General features: G+C 45.2%; 1 protein-coding gene across 1 annotated transcript in view; it reads right to left on the minus strand.

The window, feature by feature from the left end:
• Positions 1-793: 793 nt before the first annotated feature.
• LOC139418048 (N-acetyllactosaminide beta-1,3-N-acetylglucosaminyltransferase 2-like) overlaps positions 794-19,499 on the minus strand; it is a 35,241-nt gene continuing 16,535 nt past the window's right edge. Inside the window, exons 2-5 of the mRNA XM_071167172.1 lie at positions 11,889-12,023; positions 9,355-9,504; positions 5,605-6,156; positions 794-2,439 (exon numbers count right to left, since the gene is read on the minus strand). Of these exons, the coding sequence (XP_071023273.1) occupies positions 1,873-2,439; positions 5,605-6,156; positions 9,355-9,471 (1,236 nt within the window). The 5' untranslated portion in view covers positions 9,472-9,504; positions 11,889-12,023 and the 3' untranslated portion in view covers positions 794-1,872. The remainder of the gene's footprint in view (positions 2,440-5,604; positions 6,157-9,354; positions 9,505-11,888; positions 12,024-19,499) is intronic.

A 19,499-nucleotide genomic window follows, 5' to 3' on the forward strand; every position in this document is an offset into this window, starting at 1 on the left:
TTGAGCTCATGAGGTATTTATCAGTTACATTCTTCAAGAATCCAAACTGGATGTAGCAACTGTTGCAGGACACTTCAACCCCAGAGGTTTTCACCAACATTGTAAAGACCTGGTTATTTTCTAGAGATTAATTCATTTAATGTGGTTAGTGAATTATTTTAAAGGTAAAAAAAACAACAACAACCTGTCCCTGATTTTAAGGTGAACCCTGTTACATGAACTGAACCCTCGTTTAAATAAGGTGAAACTATTCCTTCTTAAATGTTATTTTTTTTCCAAAAGCAACATTGAACATCGAACAGTCAAATCAGTGTAAAAGCAGGTGAGCTGGTTCTGCTCTTTTTGTACATTTTCTGATGTTTTGTGGTGGAAACCTGAGGCGGGTTGAGCAGAACACGTTACATGTTACCCAGAAATATATATATTTAAAAAAAGAAGCTTGCCTTCGATTGCCCCTCCCTGTTGCACACAACAAGCTTCCATTCCCCCCCCCCGGCACAAAGAGATTTATGGCTGATTTAACATGAACTCTTCAACCCTGTTACAGTCAACCCTGTTACAGTCAACCCTGTTACAGTACTTGGCACTTACTAGAGTCACTGTTTTACAGCATTTTGAAAGCTCTTTGTGCAGTCAGACACACAGTGTTAAAGCGTTATCATTAAGGTCCATCAGTCAGATCTCTTCAGACTGGGAAACGTGTCTGAAAGCTCTTTGTGCAGTCAGACACACAGTGTTAAAGCGTTATCATTAAGGTCCATCAGTCAGATCTCTTCAGACTGGGAAACGTGTCTGTTTTTAAAGTTGAACATTTTTTTATTAGATTTATTTTCCCAAGTTACATTCTCCATCAGGGACTCTTTATCTAGCATGGCCCAGACCAGCTGAGCACTCATCCATTAGCCTGGTTCCAGATCAGTCTTGTGCCAACTCTTACGGTCATTTTCAGACCAAATCAGATCTGGGATCAGACTCCTCTGTCTCCAACTCCTCATAATACAACATGGTACAGACTCTTTGTGACGTCAGACACACAGCGGGGAATCATGAAAGATCCATCAGACTTGACCATCATAACGCCATGACGACCATTTAGAAAGCTCAGAGACACGGTGACCATCATAACGCCATGACGACCATTTAGAAAGCTCAGAGACACGGTGACCATCATAACGCCATGACGACCATTTAGAAAGCTCAGACACGTTGACCATCATAACGCCATGACGACCATTTAGAAAGCTCAGACATGTTGACCATCATAGCGCCATGACGACCATTTAGACAGCTCAGAGACACGCTGGTCTGCCATCGTACCGCCATCACAGTCACGCCCTCTTTATCTTGGGATTCAAAACCTGACATGTTCATCCAAGATTCAACTTTGAAGACGGTTAACTAGCATAAACAAACATGATAATAACAACATTAAAGCTGCCAATGTTCGACTGATCCTCCAAGAGTAATAATCCTTCCCTAAAAAAATGAAATAAAAGTCTCAAAATTGTGTCTGACCTTTAGAATGTAACAACCCTACCAGGTGTCACAAAACAGTGGCCACTGACCTCTCACAGAGTTACTATAACAACCAGCATAACAAAATGGCCGCCTGTCGTGGTGTCTGGTCCAGGCAGTTACCGACAGTTTAAGTCACCTGTCTTCCCTGGTTACTGACAGCTCAAATCAAAAATGGCCACCGACACCTGTTGTCCCCGGTTTCTGAAGTCAAAATGGCCACCGACACCTGTTGTCCCCGGTTTCTGAAGTCAAAATGGCCACCGACACCTGTTGTCCCCGGTTTCTGAAGTCAAAATGGCCACCGACACCTGTTGTCCCCGGTTTCTGAAGTCAAAATGGAGACGGGCTGGGAAGTTACTGACAGGTCAAGTTGGGGTCATTGAGCCAGGCCCAGATCTGGATCATCTCCTGAGGTGTCCGGCTGTGTACCAGCATCAGACCCTTATAGGCACACGGGTTCCTCCTGTACTTCTCCTCAATGTCAAACGTCTTGAAGCCTTTGTGTTTCTCTGGCCCCAGCCCCAGTTTCCTCAGACACATCCCTGTGTAAACGTCATCGATGGGGTAGAGAGGTACGTGCTGCGAGGCTCCGTGCAGCCGTCTGGCCAGGTCCCCGGAGTACAGATACCCCCCTCCGCCCGCGTATGGCGGGTACTTGCCAACGAACAAACTCTCTGGGATGAAGTACTTCACCTTTTTATCCCTGTTCGGCCCCGCGTTGGTGATCACATCCCCTACAAACAGGTCCCTTGCCCGGGGCCCCGAGAGGCCCTTGAGGAAGGCCAGGATCCTCAACGTATTGACAAAGACGTCATCGTCACCTTTAAAGACGAACTGAGCTCCAGGGCAGCGTGTGGTCATCCAGTCCAGGAAGAGTACCTCCTTGACGGTCAGGTTGAAGAACGAGTCCCGGTAGTCCCACTGGGGGTAGAGTTAAAACTATTATTATACAACAAAAAAATACTACATATAGATTTTAGTATTTGGTTCATCATTCCACTGTTTATCCCATTTTATATGTCAGCATACTAAGAGTCTGAGTATCTCTGTGTCACACCAATACTGCAACATTGGACAAGACATACAGTTGAAGTCAGAAGTTTACATACACTTAGGTTGGAGTCATTAAAACTTGTTTTTCAAATTTCTTGTTAACAAAATATAGTTTTGGCGGTTAGGACATTACATTGTGCATGACAAGTAATTTTTACAACAATTGTTTACAGACAGATTATTTCACTGTATCACAATTCCAGTAGGTCAAGCATACACTAAGTTGACTGTGCCTTTAAACACCCCGGAAAATTCCAGAAAATTATGTCATGGCTTTAGAAGCTTCTGATAAGCGAATTGACACAATTTGAGTCAATTGGAAGGTGTACCTGAAATCAGCCAAGACCTCAGAAAAAAAATTGTAGACCTCCACAAGTCTGGTTCATCCCTGAACTCCTGAAGGTACCACATTCATCTGTACAAACAATAGTACGCAAGTATAAACACCATGGGACCACGCAGCCGTCATACCGCTCAGGAAGGAGACACGTTCTGTCTCCTAGAGATGAACGTTCTTTGGTGAGAAAAGTGCAAATCAATCCCAGAACAGCAGCAAAGGACATTGTGAAGATGCTGGAGGAAACAGGTACAAAAGTATCTATATCCACAGTAAAACGAGTCCTATATCGACATAACCTGAAAGGCCGCTCAGCAAGGAAGAAGCCACTGCTCCAAAACCGCCATAAAAAAGCCAGACTACGGTTTGCAACTGCACATGGGGACAAAGATCGTACTCTTTTGGAGAAATGTCCTCTGGTCTGATGAAACAGGGCAGAACTGAAAAAGTGCGAGCCTTTATTTAACCAGGCAAGTCAGTTAAGAACAAATTATTATTTACAATGACCGGGGAACAGTGGGTTAACTGCCTGTTCAGGGGCAGAACGACAGATTTGTACCTTGTCAGCTCGGGGGTTTGAACTTGCAACCTTCCAGTTACTAGTCCAATGCTCTAACTAGGCTACCCTGCCGCCCCTACAAACCTGACTCAGTTACACCAGCTCTGTCAGGAGGAATGGGCCAACATTCACCCAACTTATTGTGGGAAGCGTGTGGAAGGCTCCCCGAAGCGTTTGACCCAAGTTAAACAAATTAAAAAGGCAACGCTACCAACTAATTGAATGTATGTAAACTTCTGACCCACTGGGAATGTGATGAAATAAAAGTTGAAATAAATCATTTCTCTCTAATATTATTCTGACATTTCACATTCTTAAAATAAAGTGGTGATCCTAACTGACCGAAGACAGGGAATTTTTACTAGGATTAAAATGTCAGGAATTGTGAAAAACTGGAGTTTAAATGTATTTGGGGAAGGTGTATGTAAACGTCTGACTTCCAACTGTATTACAGATCAAAACCAACATTGTGGACCACTCAGTGAGTTCAAAAGACACCATACAACATCACCACACAAATACGATATTATATTTAAAAACGCCCCCCTTGTCGATTGATGAACCGGTGTGTCAATCTAAGTAACATAATAACATAAACCCCCATCAAAATCTGCCAGTCTCAGGTAGAGATCTGTTTGGTGGGGGGGGGTTCAACATGTAAAAGATAAACACATCTAGCATTTCCTGAGCTGTCTTATAGCTCCTTGATATGGGACTGACACTTCAAAACCGCGTTCGTTATGATTTGTTCTTTGACCGTCTTCTCTGGTATTTATGAATGTGTTATGGGATTTCGTAGTAAAAGGACAAATTCAATATGTTATCAAATCATTTTTTAAATATATATTTTTTTAGAACCTAAAGGGGTCCTAAAATAAAAAAAACTAATAGCTAAATGATCCACGGTTTGACCAACTTAAAACAATTCTATGTCAGCTTATAACCCCCACCCCCTCCCAACATTTTAGGGTGTTTTCCCATAAAGTCCCCTTTAAAATAACCAATCTCAGTCCTCTTTAAAGTAAATATATATATATATGTAATAAAAAAGGCTGAAGAAAAACTAAAGCCTCCGTTGTCTTTTTAGTCACACTGCCTTGGGAAATAAATGGCACAATTTAAATTTGATCAAGCACACCTGTTAATTGAAATGCATTCCAGGTGGCTACCTCATGAAACTGGTTGAGAGAATCCCAAGAGTATGCAAAGCTGTCATCAAGGCAAAGGGTGGCTTCTTTGAAGAATCTCAAATATATTTTGAGATGTTAAACACTTTTTTGGTTACTACATGATTCCATATGTGTTATTTCATAGTTTTGATGTCGTCACTATCATTCTACAATGTAGAAAATAGGAAAAGTAAATAAAAACCCTGGAATGAGTAGGTGTTCCCAAACTTTTGACATGTATATTAACGTGTCTATTATTGACACCCTGAGGACATTAACGTGTCTATTATTGACACCACCAGGACATTAACGTGTCTATTATTGACACCCCGAGGACGTTCACGTGTCTATTATTGACACCCCGAGGACGTTCACGTGTCTATTATTGACACCCCGAGGCCGTTAGCGTGTCTATTATTGACACCCCGAGGACATTAACGTGTCTATTATTGACACCCCGAGGACATTAAGGTGTCTATTATTGACACCCCGAGGACATTAACGTGTCTATTATTGACACCCCGAGGACGTTCACGTGTCTATTATTGACACCCCGAGGCCGTTCACGTGTCTATTATTGACACCCCGAGGACATTAACGTGTCTATTATTGACACCCCGAGGCCGTTAACGTGTCTATTATTGACACCCCGAGGACATTAACGTGTCTATTATTGACACCCCGAGGACATTAACGTGTCTATTATTGACACCCCGAGGACATTAACGTGTCTATTATTGACACCCCGAGGACATTAACGTGTCTATTATTGACACCCCGAGGACATTAACGTGTCTATTATTGACACCCCGAGGACATTAACGTGTCTATTATTGACACCCCGAGGACATTAACGTGTCTATTATTGACACCCCGAGGACATTAACGTGTCTATTATTGACACCCCGAGGACATTAACGTGTCTATTATTGACACCCCGAGGACATTAACGTGTCTATTATTGATACCTGCAGGATGTCGCGGTGGTGAGTGTTCTCATAGCGCAGCATCTCCGACAGATCTGGGTGGTGGTCCACGGCCGTGGTGTTGCCGAGCAGGAACACCGTGACAACCGTCCGGTTGGCGAGGACGCCGGCTCGACCCCACGACTGGCGGATGGCCTGGCGGCGGTCAAAGTGAGGAGCGAGGGATTTGACGGCCAGTAGGAGGAAGGGCGGCTCCCCTCTCCGGGTCTTTTGGCAGACGTGAGGCTGGTCCACCACTAGAGGGTACGACCGACAGCGCATGTAGAGCAGGAAGTCTTTAAAACGAGGAGGTAGGGAATTGTAGTCTTTCACGTGAGTGGTGACTCTGTAGTCCGGTTGGCAGGGGTCAGGGTTCAGCCCCGTGTCGTTGAGCCAATCAGGGACAGGTCTGACATCATCATCATCGCTAGTGTTGTTACTATTGGAGGAGGCGAGGATGGGGTTGTGTTGGAGGTCCAGTCTCTGTTGCTGGCGGTTCCAGTAGGCCTGACTAGGAGCCAGTTTGGACCAGAATCGCTTGGAGGGGACAAGGACCTTGAATGGAGGAAGGAAGGACGAAATTAATAAATGAATTGAATATCCTAAACCGAGAACAACAAAACATACGTTTAAAAAAAAAGAGGATTAAAAAAAGACAATTCAACACTGATTTAACACAAAGACAATTCAACACTGATTTAACACAGACAATTCAACACTGATTTAACACAGACAATTCAACACTGATTTAACACAGACAATTCAACACTGATTTATCACAAAGACAATTCAACACTGATTTATCACAAAGACAATTCAACACTGATTTATCACAAAGACAATTCAACACTGATTTATCACAAAGACAATTCAACACTGATTTAACACAAAGACAATTCAACACTGATTTAACACAAAGACGATTCAACACTGATTTAACACAAAGATGATTCAACACTGATTTATCACAAAGACGATTCAACACTGATTTATCACAAAGACAATTCAACACTGATTTAACACAAAGACAATTCAACACTGATTTAACACAAAGATGATTCAACACATTTCAACAATTAAAGCCCTGTGCAGTCTTTTTAATTTCATATTTAAAATCACAGTAGGTTTAATAAATCACGGTTAATTTCTGGAAAATAACTCCAAATATATTTTATTATTTATTTCCCCGAGCCTCCTCTTGCTAGGGGAATGCTGAGTCTGATCGTGTGGGTGTGTCCTTCAAAGAAGGAGGATACATATGCAAATAAGAGATGACTGGTGATAGGTCAGAATAATCAGATGCGATTGTGATGTCATGCTGATGGCCAAAAACTCCATCCCACCTGAACATGCAAAAACAATCCAAGCGTTTAATTTTGCAAGCTTTTACACTAAAAGGGCTTTATCATCATTTTCACAATTTCAGTTTTATTTCATCCTCCAAGTGAAACATGGTTTGTGTGGAAATATTATTAAAAACACAGAAAAGTCAACAGGCCCCGACTTATTCGCAAAGCGTAGAATGAGTTCGGTCTTTTAGATGAGTGGTTTTCAGACCTCACCTCAGGGACTCCCAGCCATTCCATCACAGGAGGTTGGTGGCACCTTAATTGGGGAGGACAGGCTCCTGGTAACGGCTGGAGCGGAATGATACCAAATACATGGTTTCCAAGTGTTTGATGCCATTTCCTTTGCTCCATCCCAGCCATTAGTATGAGCCTGTCCTCCCCTCAGCAGCCTCCACTGCATTCCATGTATGATTGTGTCTAGACTTGACACTTAGATGTGACTTAGGCTATCAGAACACAAGGATCACATTGAAAAGACGGGTCTAAACGAGTGGTTTTGTTGTCTGACTGTGTTCCGATCTGACTGACCACTTCAGGAGGTTTTGGACATTGTTACGTACGTTGGAGGGGGGAACGCAACACCCTGCTACATCTCAGCCCCCAGTGGAGGGTAACACCGTGCTACATCTCAGCCCCCAGTGGAGGGTAACACCCTGCTACATCTCAGCCCCCAGTGGAGGGTAACAGTATGGTGATTAACACAACACCCTGCTACTCCTCAGCTCCCAGTGGAGGGTAACACCCTGCTACATCTCAGCCCCCAGTGGAGGGTAACAGTATGGTGATTAACACAACACCCTGCTACATCTCAGCTCCCAGTGGAGGGTAACAGTATGGTACATCTCAGCCCCCCGTGGAGGGTAACACCCTGCTACATCTCAGCTCCCAGTGGAGGGTAACAGTATGGTACATCTCAGCCCCCCGTGGAGGGTAACAGTATGGTACATCTCAGCCCCCGTGGAGGGTAACAGTATGGTGATCGGAGGTGCAGGGAAGGACGACAGAGGCAGAGAATAACACTTTACAGGGAATTTATTCTTCCTTCACACAGTAAGGTGGGGAAAAGGGGCTGGACGGAACCAAAGCAAAGAAAGTTCGAGTTAGAGTCCCCACCTCTGTCCCCGCCTCCCCACCTTTGACCCCACCTCCCCACCTCTGACCCCACCTCCCCACCTCTGACCACACCTCTTACCTAACCTTCAGCACCGCCTGGCGCGCTAACCAGAATACAGGTGGTGGTCCACCCAGGTCTTACCTCATGTGCATAGACAGATTCAATACTACGGGTCACGTATGCCTACGGGCCTCTTGCCTAAACGTTCCCAAGGTGCCGCCCCCCCCCCCCCCCCCCCGGCAACAAATGAAACAGAAAAATTACTAATACTTTAAGTGAACAATTTCAATAACTAAAACCACTAAGTCGTATTGGCAGACACAGACCCCGGAAGGAGTGGCTACAAAATAATATCCACACAACGTTTACTGACCGCCACATCAATCAACACAGGACATAAAGAGAAGCTGTTTTTCCCTGACCAAGGAACACGGGCTTTTATCAAGCTGGAGAAGGAGTTGGTGATTGGAGAGACAAGCTGTATCCCCTGACGAGAGGGAGGGGTCAGAGCTCAATCCACCATGGGGCTGACCAATCAGCTGCTTAGAATCCAGGAAGCCATTTCCTCAAATGAACATACAAACTCACAACACAGAAACTGGGGAACGTAACAGACGTAGATCAAGGCTACTGAAAGCGCGTACAGTGGGCTCTGTTGGTAGAAGGCATAGTGGAAATGGAATATAGAGCAGGAAAAGGGGATTGTGACACACTGTGACCCCGGTAGACACATTTACACGTGGATACATGATGTGTCCAGAACTCTCTGATCAGAATACTAAAGCTGCATGAACTGTCAAGTCTAGACACCTCCAGTCATCAGTTAATCATCAAGCCCTTGATTAGTGTGAATCAGGGCAGATGGTTCAGTGATGCAAAAACATTGTGAGACTTCTTGGGGTCCCCGAGGAGGGGTCAGAGAAGCAGTTCTACATCACAATGAATATTGTCCTGTCACCCCCCCCCCCCCCCCTACACCCTTTGTCCTCACCTTGTGGTGCCCCCTCTTCACCTTGTCCTATCCCCTCTCACCTTGTGTCCCTTGTCCTGTCCCCTCTCATCTTGTGGTGTCCCTTGTCCTGTCCCCTCTCATCTTGTGGTGTCCCTTGTCCTGTCCCCTCCTCACCTTGTGGTAACCCTTGTCCTGTCCCCTCACACCTTGTGGTAACCCTTGTCCTGTCCCCTCACACCTTGTTGTGTCCCTTGTCCTGTCCTCCTCCTCACCTTGTTGTGTCTCTTGTCCTGTCCCCTCACACCTTGTTGTGTCCCTTGTCCTGTCCTCCTCCTCACCTTGTTGTGTCCCTTGTCCTGTCCTCCTCCTCCTCCGTGGAACACTAGGATGAAGATGAAGAGATTGACCGTCATCAACGTCACCAGAAACTTCAGCTTCCTCCTCAGGCCCGCCATGACCTCTAGCTACGACCTCTGATCTCTAGCCACCTAGAGGGAGGGAGAGGAGAGATAGACGGGGGAGAGGAGAGAGAGAGATAGACGAGGGAGAGGAGAGAGAGAGAGAGAGAGAGAGATAGATAGACGAGGGAGAGGAGAGAGAGAGAGAGAGAGAGAGAGATAGACGAGGGAGAGGAGAGAGAGAGACGAGGGAGAGGGGAGAGATGAGGGGACACATTCAAGTTAGTTTATTTGTCATATGCACAATGCAACAAAATGCTTTACACACAAATGAGTGGTCAACTAGCCTAGTGGTTAGAGTGTAGGGACGGCAGGTAGCCTAGTGGTTAGAGTGTAGGGACGGCAGGTAGCCTAGTGGTTAGAGTGTAGGGACGGCAGGTAGCCTAGTCTGTAGGGACGGCAGGGTAGCCTAGTGGTTAGAGCATTGGACTAGTAACCGAAAGTTTGCCAGTTCAAATCCCCAAGCTGACAAGGTACAAATCTGTCGTTCTGCCCCTGAACAGGCAGTTAACCCACTGTTCCTAGACCAGTTAACCCACTGTTCCTAGACCAGTTAACCCACTGTTCCTAGACCAGTTCACTGTTCCTAGACCAGTTAATCCACTGTTCCAAGGCAGTCATTGAAAATAAGAATTTGTTCTTAACTGACTTGCCTTGTTAAATATAATGGCTTCACTTCAAGAGAACACAGGTTTCTAAGAATCAATGCTCCAGAATAATGCCTCCACAGAATGCATGAGCAATTTCAGATGAATGGTAATCAGACTGCAAATCTACAATTTATTCAAACTCTGCTCGACTCTACGATGGAGACCTTCGGGTCAGTTTGAACATTTGAAATTATTTATTTTGAAATGGCCAGAAAGTCTTTCAGGAAAGTTGGTAAGGTTATTTAGGGAAATGCAATATTTCTAGGCAGCAAATCACTGATCATGTGCTTTATATTCCAGAGAGCCCTCGTGATCCTAATCTGTGGTCCTGGTCTGACTGATGACAACTGCACAACCTAGGGGAGATATTGGCTGTGCAGGTTTGGCTTCCAACCCTACAAGAGCACAGCTGATACAGCCAACCAAGGTGGAATCATAATCACAAGGATGTGGGTGTGGGGGCACAAACATACACCCCTCCCCCTCAACACACCCACCTCCCTCCCTAAACCTCCCCCTCTCCCTTAAACCCCCCCTCACTAATCTGGACCTCATCTCAGAGTGACTCAACAGATTGAATAAGAGAGGATGGGATCCTGAAGATTTTGGCTTTTCAAAACAGAGTCTATAAAACCTTTATAGACTCACTCCCTTTTCACTGGGTTACTTCATTTACTAGTTATTATCTGACACCATCCCTGGGTGACTTAATTTACTAGTTATTATCTGACACCATCCCTGGGTTACTTCATTTACTAGTTATTATCTCTACTGACACCATCCCTGGGTTACTTCATTTACTAGTTATTGTCTGACACCATCCCTGGGTTACTTCATTTACTAGTTATTGTCTCTACTGACACCATCTCTGGGTTACTTCATTTACTAGTTATTATCTCTACTGACACCATCACTGGGTTACTTCATTTACTAGTTATTGTCTGACACCATCCCTGGGTTACTTCATTTACTAGTTATTGTCTGACACCATCCCTGGGTTACTTCATTTACTAGAGTTATTGTCTCTACTGTCTGACACCATCCCTGGGTTACTTCATTTACTAGAGTTATTGTCTCTACTGACATCAGTGACATGCAAAAATTGGGCGACTCATTTGCATTTAAGCTGAGGTTAAACATTTGCTTTGATTTCATTGATAAGAACATAGTAGAACATAGTGTTGAACTGCTGCTAAGACCTGGTCACCATCACACACAAAAAGACAGGATTCCTGTTCGGACAAAATCAAATATTTACATTCTTCTCTTGCTATTCGAGTTGGAATGAGCAGAACAACCCACCTGAGCAAGGCTGAAAGCAGACTCTCTCCCTCCCCCACTAACCCTTCTCAGAGTACTTCTCCCATTGAAACACAATGACCTCCTCTTTACCCACCATAACCCTCCCCCACTCTCTTCCCCTCTATTTCGGATTTCTTCCTCTCACTACTTCCAGGTGTCCTTTATCTTGCTTCCTCATCTCTCCCTCGTTCTACCCTTTCGCTGTCTTGTGTTTCAGTTTCACTGTCTCCTAGCAACACTTCTGCCCCAGTGCCTTCAGGCCCCCTGTGTCCTCTCATCCTCCCTCTTCTTCATTCTCTCCCTCTCAGCCATCCTCCCCTCACACCTATAGTACACAAGCAATCTTTATTGCATTGACTGTCTACTGTTCTTTTACCTGTGAGCATAACAGTTGGTTTTACCTGTGTAGGTGGGTGGAGTCTCTCTCTCTCTGTGTGTGTGTGTAACAGGAGTTGGTCTTACCTGTGTGGCGGGTGGAGTGTGTCAGGCTTCACTGTCCTCTCAGTCTGGCCTCACAGCTCTTAACCCATACTGAGTCCCACCCCCTGGGGAACAGCAGCCAATGGGACACAGAGGGGGGAGGGGTGTGGCAGCAACCTGTAGGCAAGAAAGACCAACTGTGTGTCAACACCACGATAGAGATGACCAGGAACAGTATGAGACACTGTTTAGAACTAAGCTGTTCTCAAACACACAGAACGAGAAAGAAGCTAATATTATTCTCAGACGAGTCTAAATTCTTGCATCATTTCTTTCATTCTATCACTGCTGAGGGCTTCTGTTATTTACATGCTGAGGGCTTCTGTTATCTACAATCAATCAGACATTCTGTGGACTCTCATTTCAGTGCCACCTAGACATGTTGTTGCATGATGGTCCTGCTCTCATGCTTGACAGCAGGGTACAGAGAACTGTGATAATCATTAACTTATTGGCTTTCTGAGCAAACAAGAGGGGTCAGTAACAAGAAAAGGCAGGCAGCCACTCACACACTGTGGGACATGTGAAAAGTGATTCCAGAACAGTCCGTGATCCTGGTTACCCTGGTTAGCCCTACTAAGCTTGGGAGGTATCCAGACTGTCATACCGACCTTGTGCCATAATGGGATATCCGGTAATACCGGCACTGAACACTAGGGGGTGCTACTGTAATCCAAAAGGTTAGCAATACTAACAAGTACATGTAAAATCCCATAGAGAATGCTAACTAAATGCTAATGAGCGCATTGATTAGCAGGACAGACATGCCAGCTCAAAGTTCTACAAGGAACTCAAAAATGCTACTCACAGATTGCTGCACAAACACAAAACAAATAAACAGGAAGGCTCTTGATCCAGGAGGGAATTATCAGCTGTTACCAAGCAAAACTTGATTTTGGAAGAAGCTTAACCACTAGCTACTAAATTAGCTGCAGAGTATTTAGCACATTTTAGACAGTATACATGTTTATGCATGTAACCCCACTCTACGCGTGTAACCCCACTCTACGCGTGTAACCCCACTCTACGCGTGTATGGTGTGAAGAGATGAGCGAGGTCCAAAAATGACGTAGGGTGACAGAGAGACAGAGGTCTAGGTTTGTGTCAGCACACCAACACTATTCACACACTGTCAGACTGATGGCAGTGAGTCAGACACACTCTCACACCCCACCCCCTCTGAGATGTTTTGTGAATTTAGGCCAAGACCTATTTCCATTTTAGTCCCCACCTAGTTGCCCCCCACCTAGTTGCCCCCATCATGTCCATTGGTTGTTAGCTAGCGGTGGCTAAAGTTAGCTGAAGTTTGTAATGGCTGTTCAAAGAGAACTGAACCTGATGACAGTTTCTCCTGGTTTACCTACTACCTTCAGGGTGAGGAACCATCTAACGTCAAGTTGTAAAATAGTCAACTAGTCCTTTCAGGAGATTCCAGAGACATTACTGTAACGTAAACTAGTCCTTTCAGGAGATTCCAGAGACATTACTGTAACGTAAACTAGTCCTTTCAGGAGATTCCAGAGACATTACTGTAACGTAAACTAGTCCTTTCAGGAGATTCCAGAGACATTACTGTAACGTAAACTAGTCCTTTCAGGAGATTCCAGAGACATTACTGTAACGTAAACTAGTCCTTTCAGGAGATTCCTGGACATTACTGTAACGTAAACTAGTCCTTTCAGAGAGATTCCAGAGACATTACTGTAACGGAGGTTAGTCCTTTCAGGAGATTCCAGAGACATTACTGTAACGTAAACTAGTCCACTACCGGCGGAGATTCCAGAGACATTACTGTACTCCCCTAAAGCAGGGCAGCATTTCAGAACTGTCTCGACCACTACCGCCGGAGGTTATGGGTGAGCCTTCCTCCAGTCACTCCCCTCAGAGCAGGGCAGCGGTAACAGAACGGTCTCGACCACTACCGCCGGAGGTTATGGGTGAGCCTTCCTCCAGTCACTCCCCTCAGAGCAGGGCAGCGGAAACAGAACGGTCTCGACCACTACCGCCGGAGGTTATGGGTGAGCCTTCCTCCAGTCACTCCCCTCAGAGCAGGGCAGCGGAAACAGAACGGTCTCGACCACTACCCCTGGAGGTTATGGGTGAGCCTTCCTCCAGTCACTCCCCTCAGAGCAGGGCAGCGGTAACAGAACGGTCTCATTGAGTACAACACTCCTACAGTAAAACATCTTAACAGCAGAGTAAATGTATTTCAAACAGCTGAAAATGTATAGATATGAGACTCGTTTTATTGAGATTTTAACTGAAATTGCAATAACAGGCGGTTGGTTACATTGACATTTTTTCAGTAGGTAAAAATACATTTAAAAAAAAGAGTCCTCTGTGATTTGTCTGGCTGCAGTGAGCCATGTAAAACAGCTGATGTCACCTCACACCGAATTACCCACGTTTTCAGTCAGAGTTTACTTTACCATATGTAATGACTTGCATGATATTGATCAAAATGAAGCCTGGTTTGTTCTAATGTTGTAAGGTAGGCCTACTGTACTTTATATTTGTATGAGGGGGGGGGGCTAATCACTCATTTTTGATCGGCTAACGTTACTTGACAAAGACTTTGTTCGCTGTAGTAACGGTGCTCTCGTCTTGAAGCTAAAAAGTAGTGAGTAATGTTAAGGACGAGAATATAAACCCTTTAATTGTTTGCACATCCTTGTGAATTGTTGTGTTATTCAAGAGTTTAATATCCTGTGGCGGACTGCCATAGCATCGAATAGTCCCCGCGATATGCAACTATTCAGGGAAGTCAGGAACCAATACACGCAGTCAGGAAAGTAAAGGCTAGCTTTTTCAAACAGAAATGTGCATCCTGTAGCTCTATCTCCAAAAAGTTTTGGGACACTAAAGTCCATGGAGAACAAGAGCACCTCCTCCCAGCTGCACTGAGGCTAGGTAACACGGTCACCACTGATAAATCCATTATAATTGAACATTTCAATAAGCATTTCTCAATGGCTGGCCATGCTTCCTCCTGCTTCCAAGCCGGTCACGGGTGCACCTCAGCCACGCTCAAGGTACTAAACGATACTGTATATAGACTTTATTTTCTCTACTGTGTCATTGACTTGTTTGTGTTATTGGCTTGTTTACTGTTTACTCCATGTATAACTCTATGGTGTTGTTTGTGTCGAACTGCTTTGCTTTATCTTGGCCAGGTCATTGACCTGTTTGTGTTAGTTGTAAATGAGAACTTGTTCTCAACTGGCCAACCTGGTTAAATAAAGGTGAAATTTAAAAATGTAAAAAATAAATATATGGTTGAGATGAAAAGTTGCTTGCATAGTGGAATAGTTTGTTGTAAGCGTGCTTAGCAACTGGTAGTTGCCTACGTTACTGGGATATTTACATTTTAAAACTACAGCGCAAGAAAGTCCGTTGCCAAGCCCCCAAACTCTCTCTCTGCAGGCACAGGACAGTCCGTTGCCCAGCCCCCAAAGTCCGTTGCCAAGCCCCCAAACTCTCTCTAGTCCGTTGCCCAGCCCCCAAACTCTCTCTCTGCAGGCACAGGACAGTCCGTTGCCCAGCCCCCAAACTCTCTCTCTGCAGGCACAGGACAGTCCGTTGCCCAGCCCCCAAACTCTCTCTCTGCAGGCACAGGACAGTCCGTTGCCCAGCTCTCTGCAGGCACAACAGTCCTCTCTCTCTCTGCAGGCACAGGACAGTCCGTTGCCCAGCCCCCAAACTCTCTCTCTCTGCAGGCACAGGACAGTCCGTTGCCCAGCCCCCAAACTCTCTCTCGGCAGGCACAGGACAGTCCGTTGCTAATGTAAATTGAAAAGTTATGTCAATATTATGTACATTTGAATCTCATCACGGTGCCTCTGCTAGAACTCTCTTCAACTTGAATAAGCCCTAAATCAGTCTCTGAAGACTGGAGTCGCAGCCAAAGACCTCATTAAACAATTATACAAGATAACAGCAGGAAGGAAGTCTAACTCAAACACACACCCTCATTACCTCTGACCATAATACTGCTCTGGCTGTTGGCTGATGAAGAATAAAAAATAAAATGGAGTAGTTTGAAATGCAAAATATCATTTTTCATAGTGTGCAATGCAAGTGGAGTCTAAACAGAAGGAGGTCATGCTGAATGAAGCTTGTTATGAGAGTAATCCAGCCAGACAATGGGAGGATCTCAATTAGATACTCCTCGCGTCCTCTCTCCTCCTCAAAAACCCTTTGGATGAGAAAGCCAGATGTCTCTCCCCTCTGACCTTCTCCTCCAATGAGTTTTGAGAAGGAAGCGAGGAGGGAGATGTGAGGAGTATGCAATTGAGAGGATGTGAGGAGTATGCAATTGAGATTCTCCCATTGTGCATCATCTCTTCTCCATCTGGACTTATTGGAATCAATCAGCATGTGAATCATGTGTCGGTCTCAGCAATATGGTGGACGTATCCAGGAAGTGAATCATGTGACGGTCTCAGCAATATGGTGGACGTATCCAGGAAGTGAATCATGTGACGGTCTCAGCAATATGGTGCACGTATCCAGGAAGTGAATCATGTGACGGTCTCAGCAATATGGTGGACGTATCCAGGGAATCATGTGACGGTCTCAGCAATATGGTGGACGTATCCAGGAAGTGAATCATGTGACGGTCTCAGCAATATGGTGGACGTATCCAGGAAGGGAATCATGTGACGGTCTCAGCAATATGGTGGACGTGAATCATGTGTCGGTCTCAATATGTGATGACGGTCTCAGCAATATGGTGGACGTATCCAGGAAGTGAATCATGTGACGGTCTCAGCAATATGGTGGACGTATCCAGGAAGTGAATCATGTGATGGTCTCAGCAATATGGTGGACGTATCCAGGAAGTGAATCATGTGACGGTCTCAGCAATATGGTGGACGTATCCAGGAAGGGAATCATGTGACGGTCTCAGCAATATGGTGGACGTATCCAGGAAGTGAATCATGTGACGGTCTCAGCAATATGGTGGACGTATCCAGGAAGTGAATCATGTGACAGTCTCAGCAATATGGTGGACGTATCCTGGATGGGAATCATGTGACGGTCTCAGCAATATGGTGGACGTATCCTGGATGGGAATCATGTGACGGTCTCAGCAATATGGTGGACGTATCCTGGAAGTACATTTTTTTCATAAATGTATTATGAAATAATGACGTTAATGATTTTAGCTTTTTAATGGAAATTCCAAAGCTAAAATTATTAATGAACATTAAATTGTCTGTCAGGTCCAAATAGAAAAATAGGAAATTACTATGAAATAGTAAAATATATATGAAATAATTGACAAAATCCTTTCACTACGTCTTCAAAGTAGATGAGGTATACTTTCAAAAACGTCGTCTCTGTCCCTCTCTCTCGTCGTTGTGTTCATCCCTCTCTCTCGTCGTTGTGTTCATCCCTCTCTCTCGTCGTTGTGTTCATCCCTCTCTCTCGTCGTTGTGTTCATCCCTCTCTCTCGTCGTTGTGTTCATCCCTCTCTCTCGTCGTTGTGTTCATCCCTCTCTCTCGTCGTTGTGTTCATTGCTCTCTCGGAGTATGTGTAAATAACATAACGTAGCAGGCATAAATAATGTGTAGCCCTATCCATCCAGATAAGTGTATACCATGAGGAGATGCTCATAGGCCTATCCATCCAGATAAGTGTTTACCATGAGGAGATGTTCATGTCTCTGCTCTAACAATGGGAGTCGTTCTCCCAAAGGCAGGAAGACAGGTGACAAATCTATGTTCAATATAAACCAATATAAACGCATTGGGGTAATTTAGGTCAGATTTTGTCGAAAGTGAAACTTCTCGGGTCGCCTCGTCCTCTCCGAGCTGGGAAAAACTACCGCAATGGATTATGGTCATTGTAATGAGTTAAAGTTTCTATCCTGAACTGGGGTGAATATTTTCTTAATGAAAACAACTCCCTTCAGCCCAGCGTCCCACATCGTTCTTGACTTGATTTCTCTGGTGAATGAAATCTAGCGCTGGGCTCACACAAAAAACTAAAGTGGAATTCAAGTAACTGAACCGATGTCGGTCAATTAGTTGTTTAATAACCCCTCCCCGCCCAAAAAAAAGAGAGGTTGGTTAATCACTCAGCACTACAAGACTAACTTACAAATCAACAACAGAAACGGGTTAGCTGACATGACTAACTGAGTGACTGACAGACATAAGAGAACAATTGCTGATGGACAAACACTTCAAAATGGCACTTGGTCTATTCTACTATTCTAACTGAGTTCCAAAAGGTCCGGGGCCCGTTTTTGGAAATTGATCCGTGGGCCTATAAAAGTTGACCTCCCTGATTTAGAGGCTATAATAATATATACACTGCTCAAAAAAATAAAGGGAACACTAAAATAACACATCCTAGATCTGAATGAATGAAATATTCTTTCTTCTTTACATGGTTGAATGTGCTGACAACAAAATCACACAAAAATGATCAATGGAAATCAAATGCATCAACCCATGGAGGTCTGGATTTGGAGTCAAAATTAAAGTGGAAAACCACACTACAGGCTGATCCAACTTTGATGTAATGTTCTTAAAACAAGTCAAAATGAGGCTCAGTAGTGTGTGTGGTCTCCACGTGCCTGTGTGACCTCCCTACAACGCCTGGGCATGCTCCTGATGAGGTGGCGGATGGTCTCCTGAGGGATCTCCTCCCAGACCTGGACTAAAGCATCCGCCAACTCCTGGACAGTCTGTGGTGCAACGTGGCGTTGGTGGATGGAGCGAGACATGATGTCCCAGATGTGCTCAATTGGATTCAGGTCTGGGGAACGGGCGGGCCAGTCCATAGCATCAATGCCTTCCTCTTGCAGGAACTGCTGACACACTCCAGCCACATTAGGTCTAGCATTGTCTTGCATTAGGAGGAACCCAGGGCCAACCGCACCAGCATATGGTCTCACAAGGGGTCTGAGGATCTCATCTCGGTACCTAATGGCAGTCAGGCTACCTCTGGCGAGCACATGGAGGGCTGTGCTGCCCCCCAAAGAAATGCCACCCCACACCATGACTGACCCACCGCCAAACCAGTCATGCTGGAAGATGTTGCAGGCAGCAGAATGTTCTCCACGGCGTCTCCAGACTGTGTCACATGTGCTCAGTGTGAACCTGCTTTCATCTGAAGAGCACAGGGCACCAGTGGTGAATTTGCCTTGGTGTTCTCTGGCAAATGCCAAACGTCCTGCACGGTGTTGGGCTGTAAGCACAACCCCCACCTGTGGACGTCGGAACCTCATATACCACCCTCATGGAGTCTGTTTCTGACTGTTTGAGCAGACACGTGCACATTTGTGGCCTGCTGGAGGTCATTTTGCAGGGCTCTGGCAGTGCTCCTCCTGCTCCTCCTTGCACAAAGGCGGAGATAGCGGTCCTGCTGCGGGGTTGTTGCCCTCCTACGGCCTCCTCCACGTCTCCTGATGTACTGGCCTGTCTCCTGGTAGTGCCTCAATGCTCTGGACACTACGCTGACAGACACAGCAAACCTTCTTGCCACAGCTCACATTGATGTGCCATCCTGGATGAGCTGCACTACCTGAGCCACTTGTGTGGGTTGTAGACTCCGTCTCATGCTACCACTAGAGTGAAAGC

The sequence above is a fragment of the Oncorhynchus clarkii genome, chromosome 1, assembly GCF_045791955.1.
Source record: "Oncorhynchus clarkii lewisi isolate Uvic-CL-2024 chromosome 1, UVic_Ocla_1.0, whole genome shotgun sequence".
In the NCBI taxonomy this organism is placed as follows: domain Eukaryota; kingdom Metazoa; phylum Chordata; class Actinopteri; order Salmoniformes; family Salmonidae; genus Oncorhynchus; species Oncorhynchus clarkii.